The 26,592-nt window shown below is 53.1% G+C and overlaps 5 protein-coding genes and 3 non-coding genes across 23 annotated transcripts; 2 read left to right on the top strand and 6 right to left on the bottom strand.

Annotated features, from left to right (window-relative positions):
- Positions 1-134: 134 nt before the first annotated feature.
- LOC148397119 (zinc finger protein 609-like) lies at positions 135-10,884 on the top strand. 6 transcript variants are annotated; one of them, XR_015858904.1, is made up of 9 exons: positions 1,125-1,250; positions 2,246-3,119; positions 3,284-3,500; positions 3,607-3,694; positions 3,769-5,707; positions 5,827-6,220; positions 6,294-6,638; positions 6,921-7,204; positions 8,252-10,884. XR_015858904.1 is itself a non-coding variant. In XM_088377689.1 (8 exons), exons 2-8 carry the CDS (start codon positions 2,373-2,375, stop codon positions 6,992-6,994), a joined length of 3,804 nt encoding a protein of 1,267 aa, XP_088233815.1. In that variant the 5' UTR covers positions 135-630; positions 2,246-2,372; the 3' UTR covers positions 6,995-7,215. The 6 variants fall into 6 exon arrangements, 4 of the variants coding, with proteins under 4 accessions (XP_088233815.1, XP_088233814.1, XP_088233813.1 ...); XR_015858903.1 differs by having other exon boundaries at positions 7,407-10,884; XM_088377689.1 differs by lacking the exons at positions 1,125-1,250; positions 8,252-10,884 and adding an exon at positions 135-630 and having other exon boundaries at positions 6,921-7,215.
- Positions 7,615-11,231, bottom strand: prr5l (proline rich 5 like). Of its 6 annotated transcripts, none has more exons than XM_088377729.1 (9): positions 10,968-11,231; positions 10,296-10,391; positions 9,919-9,999; positions 9,766-9,814; positions 9,645-9,699; positions 9,479-9,570; positions 9,279-9,416; positions 9,026-9,149; positions 7,615-8,553 (listed from the first exon to the last, which is right to left on the bottom strand). In XM_088377729.1, the coding sequence occupies exons 2-9, from the start codon at positions 10,379-10,381 to the stop codon at positions 8,267-8,269; spliced, it is 912 nt and encodes a 303-aa protein (XP_088233855.1). In that variant the 5' UTR covers positions 10,382-10,391; positions 10,968-11,231; the 3' UTR covers positions 7,615-8,266. The 6 variants fall into 6 exon arrangements, with proteins under 6 accessions (XP_088233855.1, XP_088233850.1, XP_088233853.1 ...); XM_088377724.1 differs by having other exon boundaries at positions 10,296-10,427; positions 10,968-11,230; XM_088377727.1 differs by having other exon boundaries at positions 10,296-10,421; positions 10,968-11,230.
- Positions 11,232-16,004: 4,773 nt separating this feature from the next.
- LOC148397114 (small ribosomal subunit protein eS17) lies at positions 16,005-18,394 on the bottom strand. The gene is made up of 5 exons (XM_088378315.1): positions 18,253-18,394; positions 17,452-17,603; positions 17,060-17,165; positions 16,373-16,438; positions 16,005-16,148 (listed from the first exon to the last, which is right to left on the bottom strand). The coding sequence occupies exons 1-5, from the start codon at positions 18,253-18,255 to the stop codon at positions 16,071-16,073; spliced, it is 405 nt and encodes a 134-aa protein (XP_088234441.1). The 5' UTR covers positions 18,256-18,394; the 3' UTR covers positions 16,005-16,070.
- On the top strand, positions 16,142-20,478 carry commd9 (COMM domain containing 9). Of its 2 annotated transcripts, none has more exons than XM_088378314.1 (6): positions 16,142-18,413; positions 19,187-19,303; positions 19,595-19,734; positions 19,805-19,839; positions 20,022-20,125; positions 20,210-20,478. In XM_088378314.1, the coding sequence occupies exons 2-6, from the start codon at positions 19,214-19,216 to the stop codon at positions 20,327-20,329; spliced, it is 489 nt and encodes a 162-aa protein (XP_088234440.1). In that variant the 5' UTR covers positions 16,142-18,413; positions 19,187-19,213; the 3' UTR covers positions 20,330-20,478. The 2 variants fall into 2 exon arrangements, with proteins under 2 accessions (XP_088234440.1, XP_088234439.1); XM_088378313.1 differs by lacking the exon at positions 16,142-18,413 and adding an exon at positions 18,710-18,841.
- Positions 16,207-16,335, bottom strand: LOC148397117 (small nucleolar RNA SNORA71). The gene has a single exon (XR_015859294.1). It is a non-coding gene; the product is annotated as a small nucleolar RNA SNORA71 (small nucleolar RNA).
- On the bottom strand, positions 16,558-16,685 carry LOC148397116 (small nucleolar RNA SNORA71). Its single transcript, XR_015859292.1, has one exon. It is a non-coding gene; the product is annotated as a small nucleolar RNA SNORA71 (small nucleolar RNA).
- On the bottom strand, positions 17,291-17,418 carry LOC148397115 (small nucleolar RNA SNORA71). Its single transcript, XR_015859293.1, has one exon. It is a non-coding gene; the product is annotated as a small nucleolar RNA SNORA71 (small nucleolar RNA).
- Positions 19,884-26,454, bottom strand: fcsk (fucose kinase). Of its 5 annotated transcripts, none has more exons than XM_088378303.1 (26): positions 25,967-26,454; positions 25,781-25,882; positions 25,518-25,669; positions 25,403-25,453; positions 25,084-25,209; positions 24,929-25,001; positions 24,754-24,851; positions 24,599-24,679; positions 24,417-24,536; positions 24,181-24,337; positions 24,006-24,112; positions 23,829-23,930; positions 23,530-23,703; positions 23,389-23,462; positions 22,965-23,320; positions 22,825-22,899; positions 22,503-22,728; positions 22,200-22,366; positions 21,861-22,088; positions 21,580-21,723; positions 21,393-21,512; positions 21,135-21,322; positions 20,964-21,063; positions 20,676-20,899; positions 20,514-20,615; positions 19,884-20,318 (listed from the first exon to the last, which is right to left on the bottom strand). In XM_088378303.1, exons 2-25 carry the CDS (start codon positions 25,851-25,853, stop codon positions 20,544-20,546), a joined length of 3,288 nt encoding a protein of 1,095 aa, XP_088234429.1. In that variant the 5' UTR covers positions 25,854-25,882; positions 25,967-26,454; the 3' UTR covers positions 19,884-20,318; positions 20,514-20,543. The 5 variants fall into 5 exon arrangements, with proteins under 5 accessions (XP_088234429.1, XP_088234430.1, XP_088234427.1 ...); XM_088378304.1 differs by having other exon boundaries at positions 25,781-25,879; XM_088378301.1 differs by having other exon boundaries at positions 26,067-26,454.
- Between the last annotated feature and the right edge of the window lie 138 nt (positions 26,455-26,592).

Raw genomic sequence — 26,592 nt, 5'->3', positions numbered from 1 at the left:
TTATTGGAGTACATGTCGCCACGGCTGCTACGTTGGAAGCGCACTCAAATGCATGTTATCGGTTTGAAATGTGACTTTTTCACCAGGTGCACTGAAGTACATTCAAAAGTCGCCGTCGGAGAATGAATCGTCCGAACGCGGCTCGATCGGCCACCTCTGTTGGAAGCCAGCGGCGCAGGAATCCGTTCCAGCGAGAGTCTGATCCATGCTGTGTGGCTCAGCTCAGCGAGTCCGTTCCGGCGCTCCGGGTTTTACTCGCCTTGTAGCAGTCCTGTGCGGAGCCGCGCCGCGCCGCAGCTTTCTCTCGTGCGCTCTTGTCGTTATTTCCAAGGGGAATATTGGCACTCTGCGACTAAGCGGGACCGTCCTCGCCACCCATGGGACTCCCGGGCTCCGTCCCTGGTTGCGCCAGTCCGACTCACTGAATGCGCGATGTGCGTCTGGTGGCGGCGCGCAGGTCGGTGGGTGCCCGGGGCCGTGTGACGGCGGCGCTCCACTGAGGCCGTCCAGCCAGCCAGCCAGCGAAACAGGAGCACGTTCGCCACTCTTCCTTCCACCCGTTTCGCCGCCTGGCCTGTCCGGGCCTTATGGAGTGCACGTGAAACGGGCCGCGTCGGGACTGTGAGCGGGGTAAGTAAGTGGACACAGGCGCTCGCCGTCTGGGGCTTGGCGGCGGACGGCAAGCGATGCTCGCTCGCTCGCTCGCTCCATGGATGCTTGCTCGCTGGCTCGGCGGGCTAGCCGCTGCCGTCTTTGTCTGCAGACGCTGGGAGCTAAGCGCTCTGCTTCCATCGTCGGACACGTCCTTGTCTGCCCCAATATGCGCACTTGACACTTGCTCTTTTCGTTGCCACCATGTTCGCTTAAGTATTCCCGATATCTTTTCCCCGCCGAACGATCACGCCACTTGGGTTCCATGACATTCAGGCAACTTGGTGTGCTTGGGCCGAAATGAGCATCCCAGCTTGTTTTTGAGCCGCTTGGTTGGTTGTTTCTTAAGTGAAGACGATTTGCTTGCTACCAATAAGCCAGTTAGGCAAGGTCTTGTGGAGCTTTTCTGTGCATGGAAGCTTTCTACGAATGTGAGTGTGTTTGTTCACTTGTTCTATTTGGAAGCTACGACAGCTTGTCACGTCGCAAATAACGACTTGCGATGATGTTACAGAGAGCGTGCAAGTACACGCTCATAGCCGAGTGTAACTTTGACACTGCTTTTAAACCACCAAGTGGTGCTTATCAATGCGGCAGAGGTGAATTGATGATATTGCGGCACCCGCATGTTCGACTTGGGATGTTTAGGTCAAACTGACGCGTCCGACAATGGATCTCGCTAGCCGCGTTGGTAGCAGGCTAGCAGCGGGCCACCGCGAGCCTCGATGATGGAAGCCTCCGTAGGTCGAGCTTCGTCTCGGCTCAATATTCGATGTTTGCCGCAGCGGTCGCCGTCGTTACGCGTGTTTTAAGCGAACGGTGCCCACCCGGCGGAGCCGAGAGCTTTTCTCGGCGTGCCCGTTTGCGCTGAAGTGACAGCGAGGCCGACGGTTTCTCTCAGCTAACATGCTAACTGTTAGCTACTTAGCATGCGAGCTAGTCGGGTGTTGGCATCCGCCTTATCGGCTCGTCGTAAGGCACTTGTTTGCATTTTCTTCACTTTTTCGTCCAACCCAGCATGAAATGTTTTATAAATAGTGCCCCAGTAAACAAAAGCCTCCAAAGGTTCTTAACTTGGCTAATGTGACGCTAGTGAAGTGACGTAAAATATGCGTGTTCATTTCAAACTTTTATCCCGACACATATTTAGACGTGTTGATAGTTTGGGTTCATTCTTTGCGATAAAAAGTTCCAACGAAAAATGAGTGTATATTTGCCATTCAAATAGAAGTAGAAAGTAGACTGATACATTCGAGTAGTTTCTGTAGTGTGTGCGAAGTGCTCGCTGAACTTGTGGTGAGACACTGCAACTATCGATTATTTTGATAATCTGTTGATTATCAGTTGGAGCGACGCAAGGTCACTAAACTGTGAATGGATGATCAAAATCAGGATTTTTAATTTTTTTTTAATCCTAATGAGTTTGAGTAATCAGTCCATTGTTGCACCTTGAGTATTTTATAAATACATGGTCGTTTCACCTAATTCTGGGGAAAACGATCAATGTCGTCTGGATGGAAAATGAAGTCGATGTAGCGCAGCTGTAGCAGGGGCAGAGTGTGTATTTACTATCAAAACGTGTTGTGTCACGCAGGAGGCCATGCGGGCAGCGGGGCGGCGGCGCCGGGTCCAGCCCTGAGCAGGCGTCCCGCGGCTGGCTGGGAGGAGCGCGGCCCTCCTGCGCTCACCCCCTCGCGGCGCTCCGGGACGCCCCTACTAAGATGTCCCTCAGCAGCGGCCCTGCAGGCGGGAAAGGTGCGGACTCCAGTGCGGTGGACGCGTACGACAGCGGCGATGAGTGGGACATCGGTGTGGGCAATCTGATCATTGACCTGGACGCCGACCTGGAGAAGGACAAACTGGAGATGTCAGGCAGCAAGGAGGGCGGCCCGGCGGCCGGGCCCCCCGGTGCCGTGACCACTCTGCCCGACAACATCAAATTCGTCAGTCCTGCCGGTGGTGGGCAGGGAAAAGACAGCAAATCCAAATCCAAGCGCACTAAAAACTCCAAAGACGGCGGCAAGACGGCCCCCCCGCCGCCGCTAGACGCCGTCAAGAAGGAGCTGCCGGGTCGGGCCCCCGGGGACCCGGTGGTGGCGGCCCACAGCCTCAACCCGGGTCTGACTAAGGGGGGCGACAAGTCCGGCAAAGCCATGCGGGTCCCGCCGGTCGTCAAGAAGGACAAGGACGGTATGTCGGCAAAGACTAAGAAGGACAAAATGGAGGTGGACAAGGAACCGCTGGCGCCGACCGGGACCCCTCTCCCCCGCAGCGGGCCCTTCGAGAGCCAGCAGAATGCAGAGGCCCCCATCGCCGAGCTGCTGGGTCACGTGGCTCTGGACTCTGCCGGGATGGGCCAGCCTGTCGCCATGACGACCGAGGAGGAGGACGACGAGGACGAGGACATGGACGGCGGCGGCGGCGGCGGCGAGTGCCGCAACTTGAAGAAGATGCTGTGTGGAGACAAGGTAAGGTCGGAGACACCTCGGCAACATTTGACGGTCTGTCGGTCTCTGCCTGTTGTTGCTAGTTTTCCCCCAAAAGTTGACATTTACGCATTTCTCTTGCCTTGAGTGCCAAGATGCTGACCTCCAAAGGCTCACGCTTGCTGGTGTTTGTCTCCCCCTTCCAGATGGAGTCGCCCGGTTCCACGCCGGCTCCGCCTCCCCTGCACCTGCTGGCCAATAGCGACATCTCGTCGCCGTGCGAGCAGATCATGGTGCGCACGCGCTCGCTGGCGGTCAACACGGCCGACGCGGCGCAGGCCACCGAGCCCGAGTGCCTGGGACCCTGCGAACCCGGAACCAGCGTCAACCTGGAGGGCATCGTGTGGCAGGAGACCGAAGACGGTCCGGCCGATGCACATTTCATTCACCGATGCCATGATACAAACACGACTAGAAATGGTCGCGTCTAATACGTTACTGTGTGCGTGCGTGCGTGCGTGCGATGCAGGCATGCTGGTGGTGAACGTAACGTGGCGGAACAAGACGTACGTGGGGACCCTGCTAGACTGCACCCGGCACGACTGGGCCCCGCCCAGGTTGGTTGGGGCGCACGGGCGCGAAGCCGAGCGCCAGCCCGGCACGTGCTGAGCGCTCTGCCCATGTCTTTCAGATTCTGCGATTCTCCCACCAGCGACGTGGAGATGCGAGGCGGGCGCGGCCGAGGCAAGCGGATGCGCCCGGCCGGCGGCGTGCCCGCCAACGACAACGGCACGTCGTCGGACAACAAAGGAAGCGGCAAGACCCGCGGCGGGGCCGCCGGCACCAACGGCAAAGGGCGGCGCGGAAGCCAGACGTCCGCCGCCGGGCCGGGGGAGGACGCCAAGGCCAGCCCCTGCTCCTCCGCCAAGAGGAAGAGCAAGCCCGCCTCGGACATGGAGCCCACCTCCAGCTCCGAGGACACCAAAGCGTCCAAGCGAATGCGGAGCAACTCCACCGGCGCTGCCCACTCGCTTCCCGCTGGGAAACTGGAGGCGGCCGCACTGGAGCGCGTGTGTCCGTCGCCGGTGCTCATCGATTGCCCCCACCCCAACTGCAACAAGAAGTACAAACACGTCAACGGCCTCAAGTACCACCAGGCGCGCGCCCACCACGAGCACGACGCAGACAGCGAATACGGCGACGAGTCGGGCCACCACCCCGACGCCGCCTCCTGCAACGGCGCCGCTATCTCCCCGGCCCGCTCTGCCACACCTAAAGGGCGGGGCTTCGACGCGCCCTCGCCGGGGAAGCAGCCGCCCAAGCTCGGCAAGAAGAGGACGGGCGAGGGCGAGCCCGACGGGACGGACGCCGAGTGCTTGACGGACGAGGCCAGTAACGACGGGGTGGACGACAGGAAGGCCAAGAAGATGGCGGCGGCCGGCGGGAAAACGGACAAGACCACCCCGAAGGGAGTGAAGCCCAGTCGGCCCACGCCGCCCGCCGGCCCCTCCGTGCCGCTCTCTTACAACTCGCGAGCTGGTTCTCCCTCGCCGGGCTCTGCGGCGGTCCCAAAGAACGGCCAATCCAAAACCCCCTCTCTGGTGGACCCCTCCTCCAGCCCCCTGGCCAAAGACAAGAAGAAAAAAGACAAGAAGAGGCGGGAGGGCGACAGCCCCAAGGGGCCCCGGCTGGAGGAGGGCTACGCCGAGGCGGGCGACGCCCTTCCCAACGGCTCCTCTGAAGTTCAGCAGAGCCGACTGGCCAGCATCAAGGCGGCGGCCGACAAAGTCTACAGCTTCTCGGATAGCGCGCCCAGCCCCTCCCTGGGTGGCGGCGGTGGCAGGGCAGAGGGCGCCGTGGGGCAGAACGGCACTGACGGCATGTCGCTCCAAACCAGCAGCCCCGCCTACTCGGACATCTCTGACGAGGGCGAGGACGGTGAAGGAAAGGCGGAGGGCGTCAAGGTGAAAACGGAGCCTGACTCCAAGAAGGCCCTGTATCCCCCTCAAGCGCCGCCCGCTAAGGAAGCCCCCTACTACCCCACCTATGACGCCTACTACCCAAGCGCCTACGCTGGCGCCAGCCCCGCCTCTACCGCCGCGCCCAAGAAGGAGGAAGAACCGGAGGTGACCGAGGGGGTCAAGGTGAAAGTGGAGCCTCCGGAGGACAGGAAGTCTGAGGCGGGACCCCCGCAGCCGTCGGTCATTCAGCAGCGCCCCAACGTGTACGCCCCCCCGCCCCTCTACTACAACCAGTACTACGGCCAGCCCTACTCGTACTCGCCCGACCAGGCCTACCACGCCCACCTGCTGGCCTCCAGCCCCGCCTACCGGCAGCAGTGCGAGGAGCGCCAGCGGCTGGCCGACAAGAAGGCGGAGGGCAAAGCCTCGGCCGGCCCGCCCACCCTGACGCCGGCCCCCGCCCTCGCTGAGCTGGCCAAAGGCAAGCCCAAGGAGGCGGCGGGGCCCGAGCCAGCCAAGTCCGTCATCATGGTGAAGGGCGATGACCCCAAAGTTGCCGCCGCCCCCCCTGAGGGGCTGAAGATGAAGCTGAGCGAGGCGGGCCATCAAGCCAAAGAAGAGGCTGCCGCCGCCGCCGCTGCCGCCGCCGCCGCCATGTGGTACAGACAGGTATGACCGCCTTGCTTGCCAAAGTTTGGAAATAGGTACAACTGCTCACACCTGAAAAAAAGCTTCACTCTCAAACCAATAGTCAATAGAACTGCCATTTGTCGCTCTCCTTTTGGCAGGAACCCGACGCCCGCCTATGGCCGTACGTGTACCCCAACAAGTACTCGGACGCCCCCAAAGCGCAGGAGGACGAGCGCGAGCGCGACAGGAAGTCAAAGGAGGACCGTCCGCGGCCAAAGGAGTCGTCGCACAAAGACGAGGCCAAGGAGGGGGCGGAGGGCCGGGCGCCGCCGCCGCTGCCTTCAGAGGAACAACAGCAACAGCAGCAGCAGCAGCAGCAGCGCGTGGCGGCCAAGGAGGCGCGGCCCCCCCACGTCCAGTTTGCAGCCCCCCTGGCGCAGCACCAAGGCTACATGCCCTACATGCACGGACCCTACGCCTACGGGCAGGCCTACGAGCCCGGCCACCCCGGCTACCGGGGCGTGCCCTCCGTCATGATGCAGAACTACCCCGGTAAGACAAAAAAACAAGAAAGAAGGAAAAGGCAGAAAAGAAATGAGACGAGCGCTCGCGTGTGCTTCCTCAGGCTCCTACCTGGCCGCCGGTTACTCCTTCTCGTCGTACGCCGGCAAGGCGGCGGCGGCGGCCGAGGAGGGCGGCGAGAAAGCAGCGCGTTCCAGCCCCACGGTGAAGGCGGCGGCGACGAGCGGCGAAGCCAAAGCGCTGGAGCTCCTGCAGCAGCACGCCAGCCACTACAAGAGCAAGTCGCCCACCGCCGACAAGACGCCGGCGCATGAGCGAGAACGCGAGCGAGACGGCGAGCGGCCGCGCTCGTCGCCGGCCCAGCGCGCGCCGCCTTCGCACCACCACCACCACCACCACCTGGCCTACCCGCTCCTCGCCGGACAGTATGACCTGGCCTATGCCTCAGGTGACAACTCAACTTTGCCAGTGCATTTTCCTTTTTTTTTTTTGCTTGCACCTAGCCCCCCTTTATTCCTTGCTTTGTTTCCTCATCTGACCTTTTCCTTCTTTCCTTCATTGCTTTCTTCCTTCCTTCCTATTTCCTTCCTTCCTTGCTTGCTTCCTTCCATTGCTTCCTCTTTCCCCGCTTCCCTCCTGGTTTCCTCATTGCCAGTAGATGTCCGCTTTCATGTTGTCAGCCGAGCTTGTCCAGCAAAATTGTGACGGCGTGTGTGCGTGCGTGCGTCAGGTTTGTCGTCACCGGCCATGGTGGCCAGCCAGCAGGCGTCGGCGCCGTCCATGTACCCGCCCCCGAGGAGGTGAGAAAAGGCTCGCGGCCGCCCGGACGTGACCAGATCACGCAAGGACGCTGTCGCCGCAACGCCGGAGGGGAGGCGGGCGGCCGCTAGCCCCGCCCCCCTCGACAGCCTGACGCTCAAGGATGGAACCTCATCTCAGTCGCCGTTTGTCCTGAAGACCACAAGAAGAAACGCCGTGGTACATCCTTCACACAGAATGGCGGCAGGCGGGCAGGTATCCTCCCTCCCTCCCTCCCTTGCTCCCTCCCTCGCTCCCCCTCAGTGTCTTGCTGTACTGTAGCGTGCGTGCCGTGCGCATGCGTGTAAATAATGTACAGAGGAATCATTTTTAAGAGGTTGGATGCCGTTTTGTTTCCTACTCTTCTTTTTTTCTCTGTTGTTTTTCTACTCCTGTTGATCATATTAAAAACATGTAGCTGGACCAACCACGCCCGAGCCCCGCCTCCTAATTGACCTGTGCTGCGATGTCACCAGCAAGCGCTCCAAAAAGCTGTTAGTCAAATGCCGCACCGCACGTTCCAGCCATTTAGCCGCTCGCACAAGCTGACACATGAGAGGTAGGGTTTAAAGCTAGAATTAAAAAAAAAAAAAAAATCAAATCATTTTGAAGAGTGACACTTGTGATGAGTGTCTGTGTTGTCTACACTTCATTTATTCCAGACAGTTGATAAGAATCAAAGGCTTCCATTTGATACCATAGAAAATGCATGGCCACTCGGGGACGTTTGGGGTTGTAGAATTTCTTCAAAAGTTATACTTTTTAGGTACATTTAAATGCCCTTATGTCAAAAGCATGTTTTTTGAGGACTACCTGGAATATGAAAAGATACATTTTTATGAAGATATTTTTTAAAAAAAACACCACTTAGGCATCACAACCGCATCCTGATAGCATCATGAAGTCCTGGACTGGCCACACGGGGGCGACAAAGGCGTTACCAGGCGTCATCCAATTATCGCAATGGGATTAGTACTAGAGTAATCTGATTACACTGCAGCTCGCTCTGCGGTCAGAGGTAAAAGGTCATCGTTGCAATTTCTGCTTCCTGTGGGTACTCATGTCTTCATGTTCTCATCTTTCACGTTCTCATGTTTCTTCTCACGCCCTCATCTCTTTTCATCCTCACCTCTCATCCTTTGTGTTAGCTACGCCGCGTTCCCCAGCTCGCCCGTTTGCAGGAAGCAAGCGTGCCGTTTTACTCCAAGAGCAGCCTCGGTTTCCTGTGCTTGAACTTGTCGTCCGCTCTGACTGTACTTGCAGTGCTAGCCGCTATCGCTAGGAGTCCTTGACGTTAGGTTGACTACCAAAGTGTCCTGCGTCGCCGTCAGCGGGCCAAGTCGGCGAGCCGCCGCCGCCTTCGGGCGCCTCCTTGGCGCAAGTCATCCTGCCGCTGAGCAGGCGCGCGTCAGAATGCGCGTTGGCCACCGTGTGGCGCCGCATGCCGCCCACTTTCTCCAGGTAGGCCTCGCCCTCGTGCTCCACCAGGGGTGCCAAAGAAGAGCAGATGTCAGGCTGGGAGCCGTCACCTATAAACCACGGCAGAGCGCCGTCCTCCCAGCACTCTGAACGCAAACAAGAAAAATAGCAGAAGCAACCTCGCTCAGCTTAGGAAGAAAGAACTACAACCCCAACAGGTCTTTAGAAAGAGCCAGGATTGAAAGACAACAAATTCATAGAATACATTTGCTGAAGTCAAAGCTCTCGAAAACATCCAGAACCTCATTGAGAAGACGCTATTAGAAGGACCTGACTAGCGAGCGCCGGACAGGAAGTGTTGAAAATAAAACCGAGTAAGCGGCATTAAGGCTTTAATCTCCGGCATGATCCCCTTGAGTTTATTTGTGTTCTTCGCCTCCAGGAATGAACACAAACACATTCCTGGCGGGCTGGCCTTTTACTTTGCATTGAGGGCCCCATTTGTAGTAAAGGCTCAATCTTCAGTGTGGCTTGGCGCAATAGTTCGAATCACTGTTGGTGAGCGTGCTAATCCGCTAACTAGCCACGAAAGTGTTTGACCTGCATCACACAACACACCTGAAGGGTGAAGGTCGGCGGCGGCGGCGACGACATCGCTGAGGTACGGTGACACGACCATGGCCGCCAGACGCTCGAGATGACGGTAACGCGAGCTGGACGCTGCGCCGCACTCTCGCACCCCCTGCGGGACGCATCAGGAAAGTCGACATTACGGTCACACCCCGCGATGTCGTCGCGCTGGTGAAATGCTAACTTCCTGTCTATGACGTTTTTCATTGTAGGTTGGCATTCAATCATGAAAAATGATGACCTGCAGCACCAGCAGCATGTGCGTGACGGCGGGTGGCACACTGGCCGCGCTTTGCAGACTGTCCTCCAGAGGGAGCTTCAGCAGTACCAAGTCTCGGAAGGCCAACAGTGTCATCTGTCGTACAGACAGCTCCTGACCCTGAGGGCGTGCAATGAATGAGCAAGCGCTGAGCGAGTGCAGCCCACGTGCCATGTCGTCACCTGTAGAGGGTAGAAGATGGCCTGCAGCGTGGGCAGCGTCTCCGTGAAAAAGCACCGCCACGCCTCGGACAGCGCCGCCAGCTGCTCTCCACCTGGGAGGAGAGGGAAGGGGCGGGGTATGCTTGCGGTTACCGTGGCAGCAGCTGACACTCCGACTCCTCCTCACCAGAGATGAAGATGCGCTCCAGAAGCTCTGTTAAGCCGCCCGTCAACAGACGATTCTGAAGACGCAAAGGCGCAACACGTCAACTTCATGACCTCTTGTGGGCACACCAACCAAAACGCACCTGCAAGTAGTCTGTGACGAAGGAGCCCATCTCGCTCTTCAGCAGCCACCTGGTGGACAACAAACATGGCCGCCACACGTCAGGCAAACAGAGCCGCCAGGAAGACCACAAAGTGGAAGAAGACCGGCAGGCAGGACGCGGACGATGACGCACCTGATGCTCTCGTTCAGTGTGTAGAGCTCATTGGGCTGCAGAGCTCCGCCCCTGAAGACTTTCATCACTGCCGATTGGACGCTGAGGACACAAGAGGAGGAGCGGCACCATTTTGGATGGTGATAATGAAGATGGGAGCTAGCCTGCTAGCATGAGCGTGCGCACACATCTAGTGTACGTGTGCATGAGTGTGTGTGACAGGATGTGAGGCGGCAGTTTAACACGGCCACATCCTCTAAACATCTTGTTGCGGCTGATGCGACCAGGAAACGTATGCACACACACGCAAGATGAAGCTTGTGAGCAGGAAACATACACTTCCTGATTCAAGACACACACACACACTCAGGGAAGAGTTCTGAAAAGTGCCAGTGTACCTGTTCCAGATGGTGCTGTTGCATGCTTGCAGTGTATTGGGTGCAGCATGGAAGCGGGTCAGGTCGGACAGAACTGGAGAACTCATGAAGCGGGGCCTGGAGCGCCGAAAAGATCCCATCATGCACCTTAGTCTCCCACACACACACACACATACAAAGATAATCAAATCTCACCCTTCCAAAAAAAGCAAACTCTTACTTTGACACATAGATGCGACTTATGAGACATCCTGCCATGTCACCACACACGCACACACACGCGCAGACACGCGCACACACACACACAAAGCTGTGGAACTCGGCAGGAGCAGTGTGGTAACCACGGCAACCTGGATCCCGACGACGTCCCCTTATGCCCGCAGGATGGAAAAAAAAAAGAAAAAAAAAGTCAAGCGTCCTCGGTCGGCTCTCGATGCCTCTTCATCAGCTTGCCAACAATCAACCCGCCGCGGAGTGATGAAGCACCTTTCTTCTTTTTTCTTCTCGGAGAAAATAAACAAAACAGAAGCAACGCGACCCTTGCAAACAAGACTCGACTTAAAGCCACCGAGTGACACGTGACAAGTCACCAATCGTCTACTTGACAAAATGACGGACAAGTACGCGCACGCCCGTCTCGCAGCATCGACGTGGATGTCTCCGTGCGCGCGCTCTTTGCCTATTTGAACTCACCTCGGCTCTCACTTGATTGTCGGGAGTTAACAAAAAGAGTGTCAGATCAGATGGCGTCAAAAGCAGTCTTAACGCCCCGCTGTCTCGAGACCTCCGTCGAGCTTGTCAAACTTTTTGCTGTGTAAAAAGTTTCAACGTTTGCATAGTGTTGCGCTTGCTTTCTCCTCGTGGATTCCCTCGCACCAAGTAGTGTTGGCTCGTGAGTGAACGATTCGTTCAAAATAACGGATTGTTTTTTCAGTGAACGAGAGTGAATCACTTCCTAAAGTGATTCGTTCTTTTTTCAGTTCACATGACTTCAACCAGTAGGTGTCGGTAATGCACATTGAAGCTGGCGCCACCTCGCCGTAAAACAAAACGAAGAAAAGAAGAAAATGACGTCACTTCCCGAATTGCATTTCCCGTTCCGCAACTGAACGTATCTGTGAGGGAACGACTGAGTGAGCGAGAGAGTGAGCGAGTGAGCGAGCGAGTGAGTGATTTGTATTTCCAGTTCATCGCGAGAACGGACGGATCAGTGAGGGAACGAGTCAACGAGTGAACTGCCTTCCCGTGCATCAACGGATCAGTCATTGAATGTGTTGCGTCTCCCTCCTGGCGTCAACTATGTAAGCCAGAATGTCGATTTACGATTTGCCAAGCAAAGAAAGAACCACTCACTGAAACGCCACTTCTTTAATTCGCGTTTTCTCCAAGCTAACGGCTAACTTTATTGCATGAAGGGATGCGCCGTTATGCAACAACGGGGAGATGATGCTTCTCTTTGGGTAGTCTTGATTTTAGAACACTTGTAGTTTTTAAATAACGTGTATGCATATATAGGCCTAAATATTGTTATCCAATATATCTACTGCAATTTCACATTAGATTGCTGGTTTGAAATTTACTTTTATTATTATTATTATTATTATTTATTATTGTTATTATTTTAACAAACATTAAAACCTGTTAAAACTTGTCTGGTGTTTTTATTCCTTTTTATTTTTTTGGGCATGAAAACAAAAATCTGTCATTTGGTTGACTGCTTTATATGACAATACATATGTATGTGTTTTACGTTGTGTAATATGTGTTGGTGTCCCCCAAAATAAAGAGCAAGTAGTCCAATACACATTCTTGACACGTACAAAAAATGCATAAAGTTTGACGTCACAGATCAACCAGCCAATCAGGAAGTGGGGGTGAGGGCGGTGTGGCACTTTTCACTTTCAGTTCAGCTTTGGCCATGATTATTCCCTAATGAAGTGGCCTGTTATTAGGTACACTTGAAAATGGCGGTGTACCTAATGGAGTGTCCAAGTGACGTCACAGATCAAGCAGCCAATCAGAAAGTGGGGGTGAGGGCGGGTGTGGCATTTTTCACTTAATCCAGGGGTGTCGACCTCCAGTCCCCCAGGGGCCGCGTTCCAATATGTTTTCCAAGTGACCCTCGTTAAGCGCAGGTGCGTGAAAACTTTTAGCCACTTTCACGTTCAAAAAGAGCTAAAAGTTTTCACGCACCTGCACTTAACGAGGGAATCACACGGACACTCCATTAGGTACACCGCCATTTTCAAGTGTACCTAATAATAGGCCACTTTATTAGGGAAATATCATGGTCAAAGGTCACAGGTGTCAAGCTCTAGTCCCCTGGGCCGCGTTCCAACATGTTTTCCAAGTGACCCTCGTTAAGCGCAGGTGCGTGAAAACTTTTAGCCACTTTCACGTTCAAAAAGAGCTAAAAGTTTTCACGCACCTGCACTTAACGAGGGAACCACACGGACACTCCATTAGGTACACCGCCATTTTCAAGTGTACCTAATAACAGGCCACTTTATTAGGGAAATATCATGGTCAAAGTTCACAGGTGTCAAGCTCTAGTCCCCTGGGCCGCGTTCCAACATGTTTTCCAAGTGACCCTCGTTAAGCGCAGGTGCGTGAAAACTTTTAGCCACTTTCACGTTCAAAAAGAGCTAAAAGTTTTCACGCACCTGCACTTAACGAGGGAACCACACGGACACTCCATTAGGTACACCGCCATTTTCAAGTGTACCTAATAACAGGCCACTTTATTAGGGAAATATCATGGTCAAAGTTCACAGGTGTCAAGCTCTAGTCCCCTGGGCCGCGTTCCAACATGTTTTCCAAGTGACCCTCGTTAAGCGCAGGTGCGTGAAAACTTTTAGCCACTTTCACGTTCAAAAAGAGCTAAAAGTTTTCACGCACCTGCACTTAACGAGGGAACCACACGGACACTCCATTAGGTACACCGCCATTTTCAAGTTTACCTAATAACAGGCCACTTTATTAGGGAAATATCATGGTCAAAGGTCACAGGTGTCAAGCTCTAGACCGCTGGGCCGCGTTCCAACATGTTTTCCAAGTGACCCTCGTTAAGCGCAGGTGCGTGAAAACTTTTAGCCACTTTCACGTTCAAAAAGAGCTAAAAGTTTTCACGCACCTGCACTTAACGAGGGAACCACACGGACACTCCATTAGGTACACCGCCATTTTCAAGCGTACCTAATAACAGGCCACTTTATTCTCTTGGAAAACATATTGGAACGCGGCCCCGAGGACTAGAGCTTGACGCCTGTGACCTTTGACCATGATATTTCACTAATATAGTGGCCTGTTATTAGGTACGCTTAAAAATGGCAGTGTACCTAATGGAGTGTCCGAGTGACGTCACAGACCAACCAGCCAATCAGAAAGTGGGGGTGAGAACCCCCCCCCCCAGTTAACATGGGCGGGTCAGTCAACGTGCACCCTCGCCGGGTAATTCAGTGTTATTGGGTATATTCAGCATTATTTGGTGCAGCAGCTGTGTATGTTACTACAGCACAGTGGTTAACGCTCTGCTACTTACACTCTTATTTCTTTGCGTCACGGGTTCAAATCTTGTTGATGACTTTTCAATTTTTTTATTTTTTTTTTGTGTTTGCTATTTTTTGCGGCCAGTCGGAAATGCAAACAAGACGTTTCGTTCAGTGTTTTTATTGAGAATTTGAACAGTTTTGCAATCAGGGAACTTCCAAGTCGCTTGTGACGAATCTGCAGTCGCGGAACACAAAACTGCGCAACTCATCTTACCAAGGAAACAAGGAATAAAACACCAGACAAGTTTAAACATAAATGTTTATTAAAATAATAATAATCATGATAATAATAAAAGTACATTTCAAACCAGCAATCTAATGTGAAATTGCAATAGATATATTGGATTGCAATACTTAGGCGTATATATGCATACACGTTTTTTGAAGCGTTTTAAAATCAAGATTACCCAAAGAGAAGCATCATCTCCCCGTTGTTGCATAACGGCGCATCCCTTCATGCAATAAAGTTAGCCGTTAGCTTGGAGAAAACGCGAATTAAAGAAGTGGCGTTTCAGCAACACGTTCAATGACTCATCCGTTGATGCACGGGAAGGCAGTTCACTCGTTGACTCGTTCCCTCACTGATCCGTCCGTTCTCGCGATGAACTGGAAATGCAAATCACTCACTCATTCCCTCACAGATCCGTTCAGTTGCGGAACGGGAAATGCAATTCACGACTCGTTCGTGAACGGGAAGTGACGTCATTTTCTTCTTCGTTTTGTTTTCCGGCGAGGTGGCACCAGCTTCAATGCGCATTACTGACACCTACTGGTTGAAGTCATATGAACTGAAAAAAGAACGAATCACTTTAGGAAGTGATTCGTTCACTCTCGTTTACTGAAAAAAATCGTTGAACGATTGGTTTGGACAAATCTTTTGAGTGAACTGATTCTAAGGATTCAGTTCACTTCAAAGAACTGGAATGCACATCACTAGCACCAAGGTGTTGGCGGGGTCACAAAGTCGAGTTACTGCGGGCTGACACTTCCGCCCAAAACATTCAGAACAAAAGCTCAACTGGCTTTGCTCAAGCCATTTCCCTCCAAATGGATTTTGGACTTTTATTTGCTTGAAAACCATACATCTACTCCATTACTCGCAAACTACCTCGATGTATTTTACGATGATATGCTTGAAAAACAGATCTACTCCATGACTGGCGACTAAATGATCCTGCCATTACTGAGTAAATTCAGTCGGCTGACAGGTTCCTTCTTGCCCACTCACCCACATTCAGTCACGGACACGAGATGACGTTGTTTGTGATGTCAACACATTTACCTTTTTCTGTTGTCAGTGTCAACACGTCTTAAAGTAGGCTGCTTGCTCACGCGTCATCCCAAGCAATGACTTACTTCCTGTATGTGTCTTCGGCAACTTGACTCGCATGCGCTCGCTCCTTCCACTTGACGGAGCCATCTGCGTGTGCGCTCCTGAGTGCATGATGTGAGCCAACAAATCATTTAATCCAATCGACGGACGTGACTTCCTGTTGCAAGATGCAAATTGGATTACTGACAGCATACAAAGTAACTTTGTTGAAGTCTCGGACGAACCGAGCACTCGGCCGATTCTTCGTCCACATGTATTTGAATGTGTAGGTAGGGCTTGTAAATTCTAATGTGATTTCTGGATTTGATTATGCGGTGGTCAGTCACGTGGTTCGCCACAGTCGCTGTAAGAGCTAGAACGCCCTCTGGCGATTGTGCCCCTACGGGCTAGCGCTCCCCCTTCTGGACGTACGTACACACGACAGCTCAACTTTTCTTCCCATTCTGAGGAAACGCGTCTTGTCAACATCCAACTTTGCCTTGTCAGATTCAGAGCGATGCATAAAAGGTAAGCAACTTGGCTAGTTTTTATTCATGGCTTTCAACTGTCTTCAACAGTGCTTGTTGACTATTTGTGTTTCCTAAAAGGAATTTCCTTCCAGATCAGAACAAGACACAAAAAAAGTGTCTGGCGGTGACTTTAAGCGCGAGTTGATCTTATGCCGCTATGTCATACAGAACTTTTTTTAATCATATTAAACTTTTTTCTGGCATGGTAGCAACATGCTTCCTCATGAACAAGTTACAGCGAAAAACAACACGAGCACATAGACAAAAGATTTGTTTTTTTTACATTGAGAAAAGACTCAGTTGAACTTTATATATATTATAAATAAGTCAAAGTTGCTTGTGTTGGCTGTTTTTGTTTTATTAGTAGAAGAAGGGTCGGTCGGGGAGGGGCAAGGGTGGAGATTTAAACTCCTCGAGGCTGTTTGAAGTTCATGCCGATTGTTTGCTGCGTCACTTGAAGGTTGGACAGACCGCCAAAGTCCTGACGGCACACACACAGAGCAAAAGTTAGACGAGGAGGAGACGACGACAGGAAGTGATGTGCGCCGACACCAGGGTCTGACAGGAAACGGAGCTCCAGCAGACACGGGAAAGGCCGGCAACTTTGCTCTCCCTGTACTATCGATGGCCGAGGCGATGGATGCGCCCACGCCACTTTCGATACAGGGACAGTCAGTCATGTGACTCGTGAAGCTTTGGACTCACCAGCAGCTTGAGCATCTCCTTGGTGTCGGGGTCCACCTCGATCAGCTCCTGATCCAGAGCGGACACCTGCCAGCACACGCGACAACACATTGACACCGTGCCCCGTGATGGCGCCAGCTGACCCCCCCAACACCGATAACAGCATCTGAACAAATAGCTCTTGCGCGAGTTGCTCGACTTGATGGTGTTTGCGAGCGCCAGGGTCTGACAGGAATTGGCGGTCCTGCAGACACGGGAAAGGCTCGCATTTTCCTCTTCCTGCACTATCAATGACGCCGGCGACAAGCACGCCGATGACACTTTCGATACAGGGCCACGCAGCATCGGAGAGCCAAATGGAACGTCAGACGGTCAATGCGAGAAAACACTTAAACACTTAGCACCGACGGGATCAGCAAATTGTTCCGAGTTGAAGCTTGACTTGGGTTACATCCCCCGGCAAAAGCAGAGGCCGCAGCCAGCGCCTTTACGGAAATCTGGCACCGAGGCTGAACGTCACAGTGAGCTAACAATCGCTCCGTTGCTGTCACGACCGAGTTCTCGGCTTTCCTCGCCCCAGCTCCTCTTTATTTGACACGTGAGAGTCACCACAGCGGTCGTACGGAGGCTCTGAAGGGCCGGCCGGCGCTTCAGAAACTTTATCAGCGAGAACCGGTCGACATCAACTTCCTTCACGGGACCACTGACCTCCGGCACGTAGTTGTCGCGCCGCTCGCGTTCCTCCTCCTGCAGCTTGATGGAGATTCCTCTCACGGGACCTCTCTGGATGCGCTTCATCAGATGCGTCACATAGCTAGACCGCCAAAAACAAAAACATAACTTATATTTCAAGGCCCAAACACTGTTGTCAAAAAGTCAAACGATGAACGCGCTATCGTTCCCGACAAAGTTGTGTGAAGTTAATTTGGATGCAGGTGGTGTTTGCGAGCGCCAGGGTCTGACAGGAATTGGCGGTCTTGCAGACACGGGAAAGGCTCGCATTTTCCTCTTCCTGTACTATCGATGACGCCGGCGACAAGCACGCCGATGACACTTTCGATACAGGGCCACAGGGCATCGGGAAGCCACGGCATACTCACCCGGCGATTTTGTTGCGGAGCTTCTTGCTAGGAATGATGGCAATCTCCTCGCACACTCGCTTGTTGGTGTGGAAATCGTTGCCCAGCCGGGTGTAATACTTCTCAATGATCACCCGGGCAGCCTTCTTTACCGTCTTGGTCCTGACGCGCCCCTGAATACCACACACACACACACACACACAACCTCATGTCACAAAATATATCTTAGTAGAAAAGGAGTGTCTGCGGCCGCCTCACCAATCCTTAGACCCAAACAGATTCTTTCAGACTTGAATTTGATCTGTGTCCTCGTTCGTTACTCGTAACTTGTCTAACATGTCAGAGTGTATGGCATCATGTTTGGCAGCCTTTAACGAAGCTTCACAACTTATTCACTGACATACGAGAAGTGGCTTCAGGTAACCAAGTGAGCAGCGCGTATGCCAGCATGCTAAGTGTTAGCATTACTAGCGAAATTAGCGTCGACAAAACCAGAACACGTTGAATAAGTGTCGCGGAGGGCTAGATAGGCAAGAGTGCACGTTCAATGAGTGGCGCATGTTTTCCGTTTTAGCTGACTTGAAAAAAGAATCAACTAAGATGCAAGTCAGCGTTTCATTGAGCGCCACACCGACTCCCGCATTAGCGGCGCGCGTCCTTCCGCCACTATCTGCCAAATTCATCACCATCCACTGCAAATAAGGCAAAAAACGGAACCGAAAAGTTTATGACCACCACGAGTGATTTCATTGCGGCGATTTGACCCGGTTGGACGGCAGGATTACTTTGGATTGTCAAGTAAGGGATGTGAAAATCACCCACCATGTTGGCTTGGCCTGGTAGAAGAGGACACGTCACTTCCGGTAAACTCCAATATCCGCAAACGGATGTTCAGCCATAACTCTGACGGAGCTGCTGATGTTGCGCCGTCTTTGGTCGGAGGCCACAAGGACAACGGCTTCTAAAGACAAGACCACTGGAAGGTATGGATGGATTGAGGATCACAAGTATAAAAGAATAATACATTTAAGAATATTGTGCAATAATAGAGATATGTTATTCAATCCAAGTCAATTTTATTTATAGTGCTTTTTAAACAAGCACCACTAAAGTACTGCAGTACAAATAGCACAAAGACAGTTAAAAAAAAGACTCCTTTGCCCCACACAGGGAAATTCCAGGGCAATAAAGACATAAAACAGTAAAACACTAATATATTGAGTCTCACAGAAATGGTAATGAAAAGTGTAGTGTTATGACAGTTTAAGACCAGGTAGGGGCAGTCGCGCGCAAAGGCGGCGAGTTTGCTTACACGAAGAAAACAAAGCAAATCGACAGCTGTCACGTGACTGCCAATATGGCTGCCGCACTGTCAAGCGAACATTTCGACAATTTGCAGCTTCTACTCAAGGTTTTTTGTATCATTTTGTCAGCATCGAATGATCAAACTGTTTTGTTCCGTGATTAGCCTACAAGCCGCGGTTCGCTTCGATTCTAAAACAGGAACACTAAGATTGTGATTAAGAAAAAAAGAACGTATTCATAATAAAGTTTCTTGATTTAGGTCAGTGCTTCTGAAACAGTGGGACGAGCGATGACTGGGAGCCCAGAGAACATGTTCATTAGGATACAATGTTACAATTCTATGAACGAAAAAATACTTTTTATAGTCACTGAGTAGAGTTGGGCCGTGAAGTTTGGGTTACAAGTTTACAACTTAAAAAATGATACGTATAGCGTTTGTGTGTGTTTTCAGGCGCCATCCAAAGAGTTTGTGAAGGACATGTGCGTGCAGAGTCATGCAAGTCCAAATCTCCGTCTGACTCAGAACGCTGCCACTGCGCTTGCTGTCCCTGAAGCTCAGGCTGCTCAAGTACCTTCCCTTTTTTTTCAAAAAGCCTTTTTCCATTTTTGTAAAGACATCATATTGTGCTCTGTCGCCATATTACAAAACACAGTACTGTACACTCCCTTCTTTCTCCAGGCCACTGTTTTTCAATCTTAATTTTTTCCCCATTTGTAGTAGTCAGCTGTAGCACATGGGTTGTTTTCAGCCAAAAATGCTGGTTCAAAAACAAAGAAGCTTGTTTTTGGGGAAAGATGCATATATATACACCTGGTGGACTAGGAAACGATATAAAGAGCCATCCTGCATGTGTTTCAGTTAGCGCGCTCGCTGCGCACGCTGTCGGCTCACGTGGTCTTCCACAATTTGAGCTCGGCCGAGCAGATCGTCCGCCTTTTCCCGGAGAGCTTCCATTCCAGCCTGAAGAATTTACTGGCCAAGATCCTGCTGGACAACAGGTTGGCTCCTATGGCCTCGGCCCCATCTTCTTTCTGGTGATGACGTCGTACTCGCGCTTGTGTGTTTCAGGGAGGTGTGGAGAACGGAGGCTGTTGGGAGTCAAAGTGAGTGAATCATTCTTTGAAAATGAGATTGCAAAAAAGCAAAATGGTACAGAATCTTTTATTCACTTAAAAAAGGGTGTAAACAAACTAAAGTGGATACACGACTTTTTACTTTACATTTTTACAAAATGGAATGCTGCAAATGAATGACTGTTTCTTTGTGTGCGCGTGCACGGGCGTAGCCTCACTGCCCCAGCTGAAGGCCGTGGATTGGCGAGTGGACTTGGTGAGCAGCTCCGACTCACTCAGTCGGATGTGCGTCCCCACGTGTCTGGTCCGCTTCAAGGTTTGTTCCTACAAGCCTGCACTGCGCATAAACGCACGCGCCCGCACACACGCCTATGGCACCACGTGTGCTTGGGATTGACAGACGGAGGATATTGGAGGCGAGGATTCCGCTTCTGTGGAGCTGAGCAGGGAGAGTCTGGACACCATGTTGGACGGACTGGGCCGCATCCGGGACCAACTGTCCGTAGTCGCTGGGAAATGATCACGTCATACACATGCATTTAAATCATTCGCAATTATTTGAGGCTTCATGTTATAACATTGCCAATTTTTTTTATTTGGCCACTTTTTGCACACACCCGTTATAGAAATGAATTGGGATTGTATATTAAATGTAAAATATACATTTAAGCATGATCGTGTCGTGTATCAGATGAAGAAAGTACCTTTACTATCTGAGGCATGCACAGGAGTGTTTAAACTGGCTGGAGCACGGTGAGGCCGTCCAAGTCCAGCTGCACAGTGTGGACGCTGAAGTCTCCCAGACCCTAAAGGAAGACGGAGCCCGATCACCACGGCAACGACCCAACGACGACGGCGGCACTTACCGGCGTATTTGCGAGGACGTCTGTCACGTCGTCCTTCTGGTCGAGCTGGCGGGTGAGCAGGCAGAGGAAGCCGCCCCCCCCGGCGCCCGCCAAGCTCTGGCCCAGGACCAGCGGGCTCAGCGCCTCCATCATCAAGCGCACCGACGCCGGCTCGCAGCCCGGCGCCATCCGCTTCTTGTGTTGCCACGAACGATCCAGACAAGCGCCCAACGACGACAAACAACCTGGTGGCGGGCGACGCAATTCCAGAAGAGGCCCACACTGAGGTGCGGTGTTGACGCATCTCACCATCAAGACAAGCTCGGGCACAGTCCTCGCCGTTGGACACCAGCTCGTGAGCGTTGTCGACCATCGCGGGAAGACGAGCGTACCAGCTGCGCACTACGTCCTGTGAACGGCCACACAAGAGTCGGTTCCGGAGTGTGTGTGTGCATGTACGTGTGTGTGCGCACATGTCACCTGAAGCAGGTTGCGAGCCAGTCTGGTCTTGCCGGTGTAGACCAGCAGGAGGCGGTGCTCCAGAGCCTCCATAAAGGCGGCGGGCGGTCGCAGGCGTTCCACATGCACCCGCAGCGGCAGACGCGCTTGAGAGCGGCCCACCTTAATGCCGCCCTCCAGGCCTCCCACCTGGTCCTGCCAGCCCCCACCTGCCCAGAGGAGAAGCGACGCCGTAGGACCCGACACAATCCGACGGGATAGGACGAGATTTGCGCAAACCCGTGGTGAGGACTTGTTCCAGGTGCAGTACGGCGTGGACGAGCGCATCCCTGCTGTAAGATCGCCCTGTGGCGTTGTAGACCGCCGCCAACAGCGCCCCTGCCAGGATGCTGCTGGTACCTGCGGGTCAAGATATGGAGCGGTCAAGCAACAATTCGCAAAGGTTTTCTCGCGCGGCGTCCCTCACCGAGTCCCGAGCCGGTGGGCAGTGCCGACCAGCCGTGAAGCTCCAGACCGCCGCCCCAGCGAGCTGTCAGCTGACGCCCCAAAGGCTCTTGGGAGGATGGCGACGCCACACCGGCGCACACGCACACCGCCTTCAGCAGAGCCCCTTTCAAATTGTTACCATCATTACATGCTTTAGATGGCTGGTTGCCATGGTCACCAGCAAGCTTCTCACTCTAGTTGACATCACACCTGGTCACCACGGCAACAAGCAGACTTTCACACGCTCGGAGCACGTAGTACCGGGTGCGTTGGGCTGACAGTAGTCCTTGAGGTGGTCCAGGGTCTCGCACACCATCTCCGTGGCGATGTCGGAGTCCCGCCCTCCGCTGTGGCAGACCAATAGCAGGAGGGGACGTGGGATGCGGCGCGCTCGGGCTCCGATAGGTCGCCGCCCGTCAATCTTCACCGCCACGTTGGTCACGCAGCCGCCGCGCTCAAAGGTCAACGGTGGCGTGTCGCTCCAGCCGCCTGCAAGGCAGTCGCCACCTTCATCACATTCTCATATTTGTTGACTGCATTTTTTTTTACTTTTTTTTTTTTTTTGGGTTGTGTTGTGATATTTTGGTCTGATGGAGTCACCTGCGAGGTCAATTCTGGCAGGACACTCTACTTCATGCCACTGCCCATGAGGCGGGAGTTCCCCTTGGCCAATGGTCACAAACTTCTGCGATGACATCACAGCCCGTCGTAGCAGCACCTGAGCGGCACCTTCGTAGTGCCGCGCCGCCCGCACCAGCAAGTCCGGCCTGTGTGAACATCAAAACCAAATGAACTAGCTTTATGCTAACACATTATGCAATAGATAGGCTGATTTCTAAAGCTTCTAACAACTGCTAATTTCACAGCACCGCACACAGGCATAACGTACATTTACCTTCTCACCTGCTGAGCCAATTAGCTCGCTGCGTCGCCAGGGCCTGGACTGCGCTCTTCAGATCCCCCTTCTCCAACAGGAAGTAGGCGGCGCTCCAATTCTCATTGGCGGCCGGCCCGCTCCTCAGCCCTCCGCCACCCTCCGCCTCGGCCCAGCACGTCAGCACGTCTGCGATGCACGACAGGCAGCGGGCGGACACGCCCAGCTGAGCTCCTGACTCCGTCCCCTCGCTGACTGTCATGCATCAAATAAGACATTCGTGACAATAGGAGACATTAGGGCATGCAAGGGGACATGATGACTTCCCTGCAAGATAACTCCAGGACTAACCGTGGACATCGCCATCCTCAAGTGACTCCTTGTTACGAGGCTCCTCCCCCGGCTCCGCTCCGTTCCCTGCTGCGACTGACAGACAACACTTTTCATCAATACCTTTCCATCAATTAAAAAAGCCCAGCCAGGAGACTCACTGGTATCCAGCGTGTCGAGTAGCGCTGCCTGCTGCCCGCCCGCCACGGCTGCCCTGAAGCTGGGCAGCAGGCAGATGTCACTTTTCCGCATCAGGACGTCTCTGGCCCGCTTTCTGCCCACCAGGTACAGCAAAGACTCCCTCCAGCGGAGCTCCGCCTCCTGGTGCGTGAACGACAGGACTTCCTTCAGGGAAAGGCGCCAGGCCTCCCGCCAAAGTCGCACGGAGCCGGCTCCGCCCAGCAGCCAGGCCACGCCCCCCGCTAGGCCCGGGGCGCCCCTTTTGGGGTGCAGGGCCGGGAAGAGACGCGCCTCCAGTAGGGAGCGCCGTTCTCCCGCCGCCCACAGGTCCTCCGGCCTGACGGGCGATAACATCACTCACTTCCTGTACCGCACTTGGAGGACAAAGAGGGAGGGAGGTCCTACTGTATGTCGGTCCTGCCGAAGAAGACGCGCCAGGGCACGTTGACGAAAGACGCGCCTTCGACATCACAGCACAGCTGAGGACAAACGCCGGGACATGAAATCATTTGTTTTAGTCACTCTCTGCCGAGTCCGGTCACATACATCCAGGTCGTCCAGTGCTCCCATCACGGTGTAGACGGTCAGATTCAGTTCTCCCAGCTTGATTCGATGTCCCTGGATGATGACGTCATCCTCCAGTGCCAGCCGTACCACGTCGGGGGATGTGGACGCCTCTAGGCCTGACAGTAAACAACCTGAGGGGACGTGCAGGGGCCCCTGATGGATGGTGCAATAATTGCGTCAGCATATAGGTGACCATGTTTATGGCTCACTAGCCATTGACAGCACCAGAGATGTCTTTCAATTGTTTACTCGGGCTTATTAGCAGGTGGTCCCCCTACCTGTAGGTGGCAGTGTTGCACCACGGCCCCCGTCGCCACAGTAACCTGGCCTTCCAGAACACTGTTGATGACACGCCCTCCTTCGCTGACGCCGCTGGCCACCTGTCGGGGGGCGAGAACACCAGGTGGCGTTAGACTCTCCAAGAACCTGGTCGAAGACACGTTTGAAGACGTCACCTGTATGTGGGAGAGGGGGTGTCCCTGAGTGGGGTGACGGGTCAGACGGAGGACATGCTGCTTCCCGGACAGAGTCATGTAGTCATAGTGACCGCCCGGGACGTACACTAGGGATGGGAAGAAAACGGACGTGTGAAGGACAAAACAAGTCCATAATGTGGCGGCGTAGACGTACCCAGGCTGAGCGCGGTTCCTCTCAGAATCCGCCACAGCTCCTTCCTGCCGCGTTGCAACATCGCCCCCTGAAGCCCAGACACGGGTTCGCGCCCAACAAACTCATCCTCCGTCTGATCCGAGCACAAACACTTGAGCACGTCCAGAAACAGAGACAGCTATAGAAATGCACACACATGGCTTCATTTAGACTAAAGCAATAGCATTGGGATCCCCGTGGTAGCCATGAGGACCAACCTGGAGGGGTGGAGCTCCAGAGTCCAGGCCCAGATAGGTGCAGCCGTCCAGAGGAGGCGTCACGTGCACCTGCAGGAGTTTCTCGGCCACCGGCCGGCTGAAGAACACCGGACCGGATACCTACGAGACAAGTCGAATGAGCTGATGCGCACATTATCAATTAGTTTGCGCGTATGCGTCACCAGAGGCACTTTCCCATCATGCATCAGCGCTTGCTGGATGCGCTCTGGGCTTCCCTTGTAGACAATGTCCCTGACGTAACCCTGGAAGAAACAAACACTTTGTCACTCATCTACACAATCGGGCACAAGCGCCAGTCAGTCGAGCTCCTTCTCGCCTTGTCGTCACTCAAGTAGATGCCATGATTGACGGCGTACGACGGGTCACCGGGGAGCGCCAGAGCACGAACACCTGAGAAGCTGTCCCAAGACAACACTAACACACACACGACATTGAGAAGTGTTGCTGTCATGTAAGTGAATGTTGAGACACGTCAGCTGTGTTTTTCAGACCGAAGTTTGCAGGGATGCTGAACGTCATGTCGGTGCTGCACACCCAAACGCCAGGAGGAGAACCAGGACAGACCTGAGAAGATGACCAACACGGAGACACAAAGATAGATGGATAAAGGGGATACATGCAAGGACGGACGGACCCAGGGACAGACCTGTTGGGTGAGGAGGCGGAGCAGCACGTCCAGGCAGCAGACGGGAGCCTGAACCACGAGGGCGGGATCCTCCACAGGCAGCCACGAGAACGCTCGGCTGCACGAACTCCACGGGAAGTCGCGACCCTGCGACCGCATCATCACCGAGGTTGTCAATGAGCAACGTGCACCAGCGTTGGTGCTCGAGAGCCACGCCAGTATGATAACCTCATTTGCATCCCATATTCATTTTATTATGAATGGAAAGCATGAAGTTGTGTTGTTTGATGTTTGCCGTTGAGGCCAGGAGGTCAAAATGCTGAAAGAAGGTCAAACTGACCGTGTGGAGGATGAGGACGTGAGCATCATCCAAAATGTCAGCTGTCACCACCTGAGGGAGCATTTGGAGGATTTAGTAGTACTGGTCGTAATAATGCGTTTGCGCGAGTGCTCACCGTGTGTCCCGCCCGGCTGCTCAGGTGTTCCGCCGCCACAAGTAGCGCGTTGAGCGTGGCCCCTCCGCTGCCCAGCGGTTCCTGGCGGTCCTGCACCGTCAGCAGCATCGTAGTCGCGCTCAAGCAACCCCCGCGCTGACGCAACTCCAACTCTGAAAACAAGTTGCAATCACCACATAAGGCACGTACAGACAAACAAGCGTTCACAACTCTATTCTGAAGGTGAGAGCAGCGGCCCCAATAGGCGGCGAAGAGTACTGCACCTCTGTGGAAGGCGTAGACGCTGTCCTTGTGCTGGCAGGTGAGGACCACCACGGTCCAGGTGAAGGTTGACATCTTAAAAGCCTCTTCGACTGCTGCTGCTGCTGTGAAACAGCAGGCAACGGCTTTATAATTTATATCTTTGTCCGAGCTCAACTGTTTGTAAGCGAGCTAGCTTAGTCGCTGACCTAGCACGGACAAAGTTGCCGACGGATCAATCAAACTATAATAAAACCTGTCTTTTCTTCTTTCAATAGTGACAATTCGTCGTAGGGAATCAGCAGTTACCTCTCCAGACGGGAAAAAAATGCCAATAAACTAAGTGAGTTCTCTGTTGTGTTGAAATCTTTATTGGTAGATTTTGGACTACACGAACTTCCGTAGTGGCCTTTATGTACTGTTCAGAACGTCTCCACCGGGCGGTGACTAGCAGGCACAATAAATATTCAAACGCACCATTGTGTACATTAAATTGTGGACTTGTTCGATATTTCAGTTGTCTATACATCCGGACTGACTAGTGGTCAATACTCTTTCATTAATCAGAAATGTATTTGACAAAATTTAGTGCAAAAGTTTACAAGACATTCTATCTTTTGAAAACAAAAAAAACCCCAGCCCTGCCGCATTCTTTTAGTAATCTTTCATAAATTTAGATGTTTCTTAAAAAAAAAAAAAAAATCTTTGTAAGTGATGACTAGCAACTTAATAACACAGCACTACCATTTTTTTTTACCACATAACGAACTTTAATCAGTTTTGAATGGAGAAAAAAATGTGTTAACATTACCACATGAACATTTGAAACACTAAG

The sequence above is a fragment of the Syngnathus floridae genome, chromosome 6, assembly GCF_059516105.1.
Source record: "Syngnathus floridae isolate MCC-2025c chromosome 6, RoL_Sflo_1.0, whole genome shotgun sequence".
NCBI lineage: Eukaryota > Metazoa > Chordata > Actinopteri > Syngnathiformes > Syngnathidae > Syngnathus > Syngnathus floridae.
This window is presented reverse-complemented; position numbering and strand designations above follow the sequence as displayed.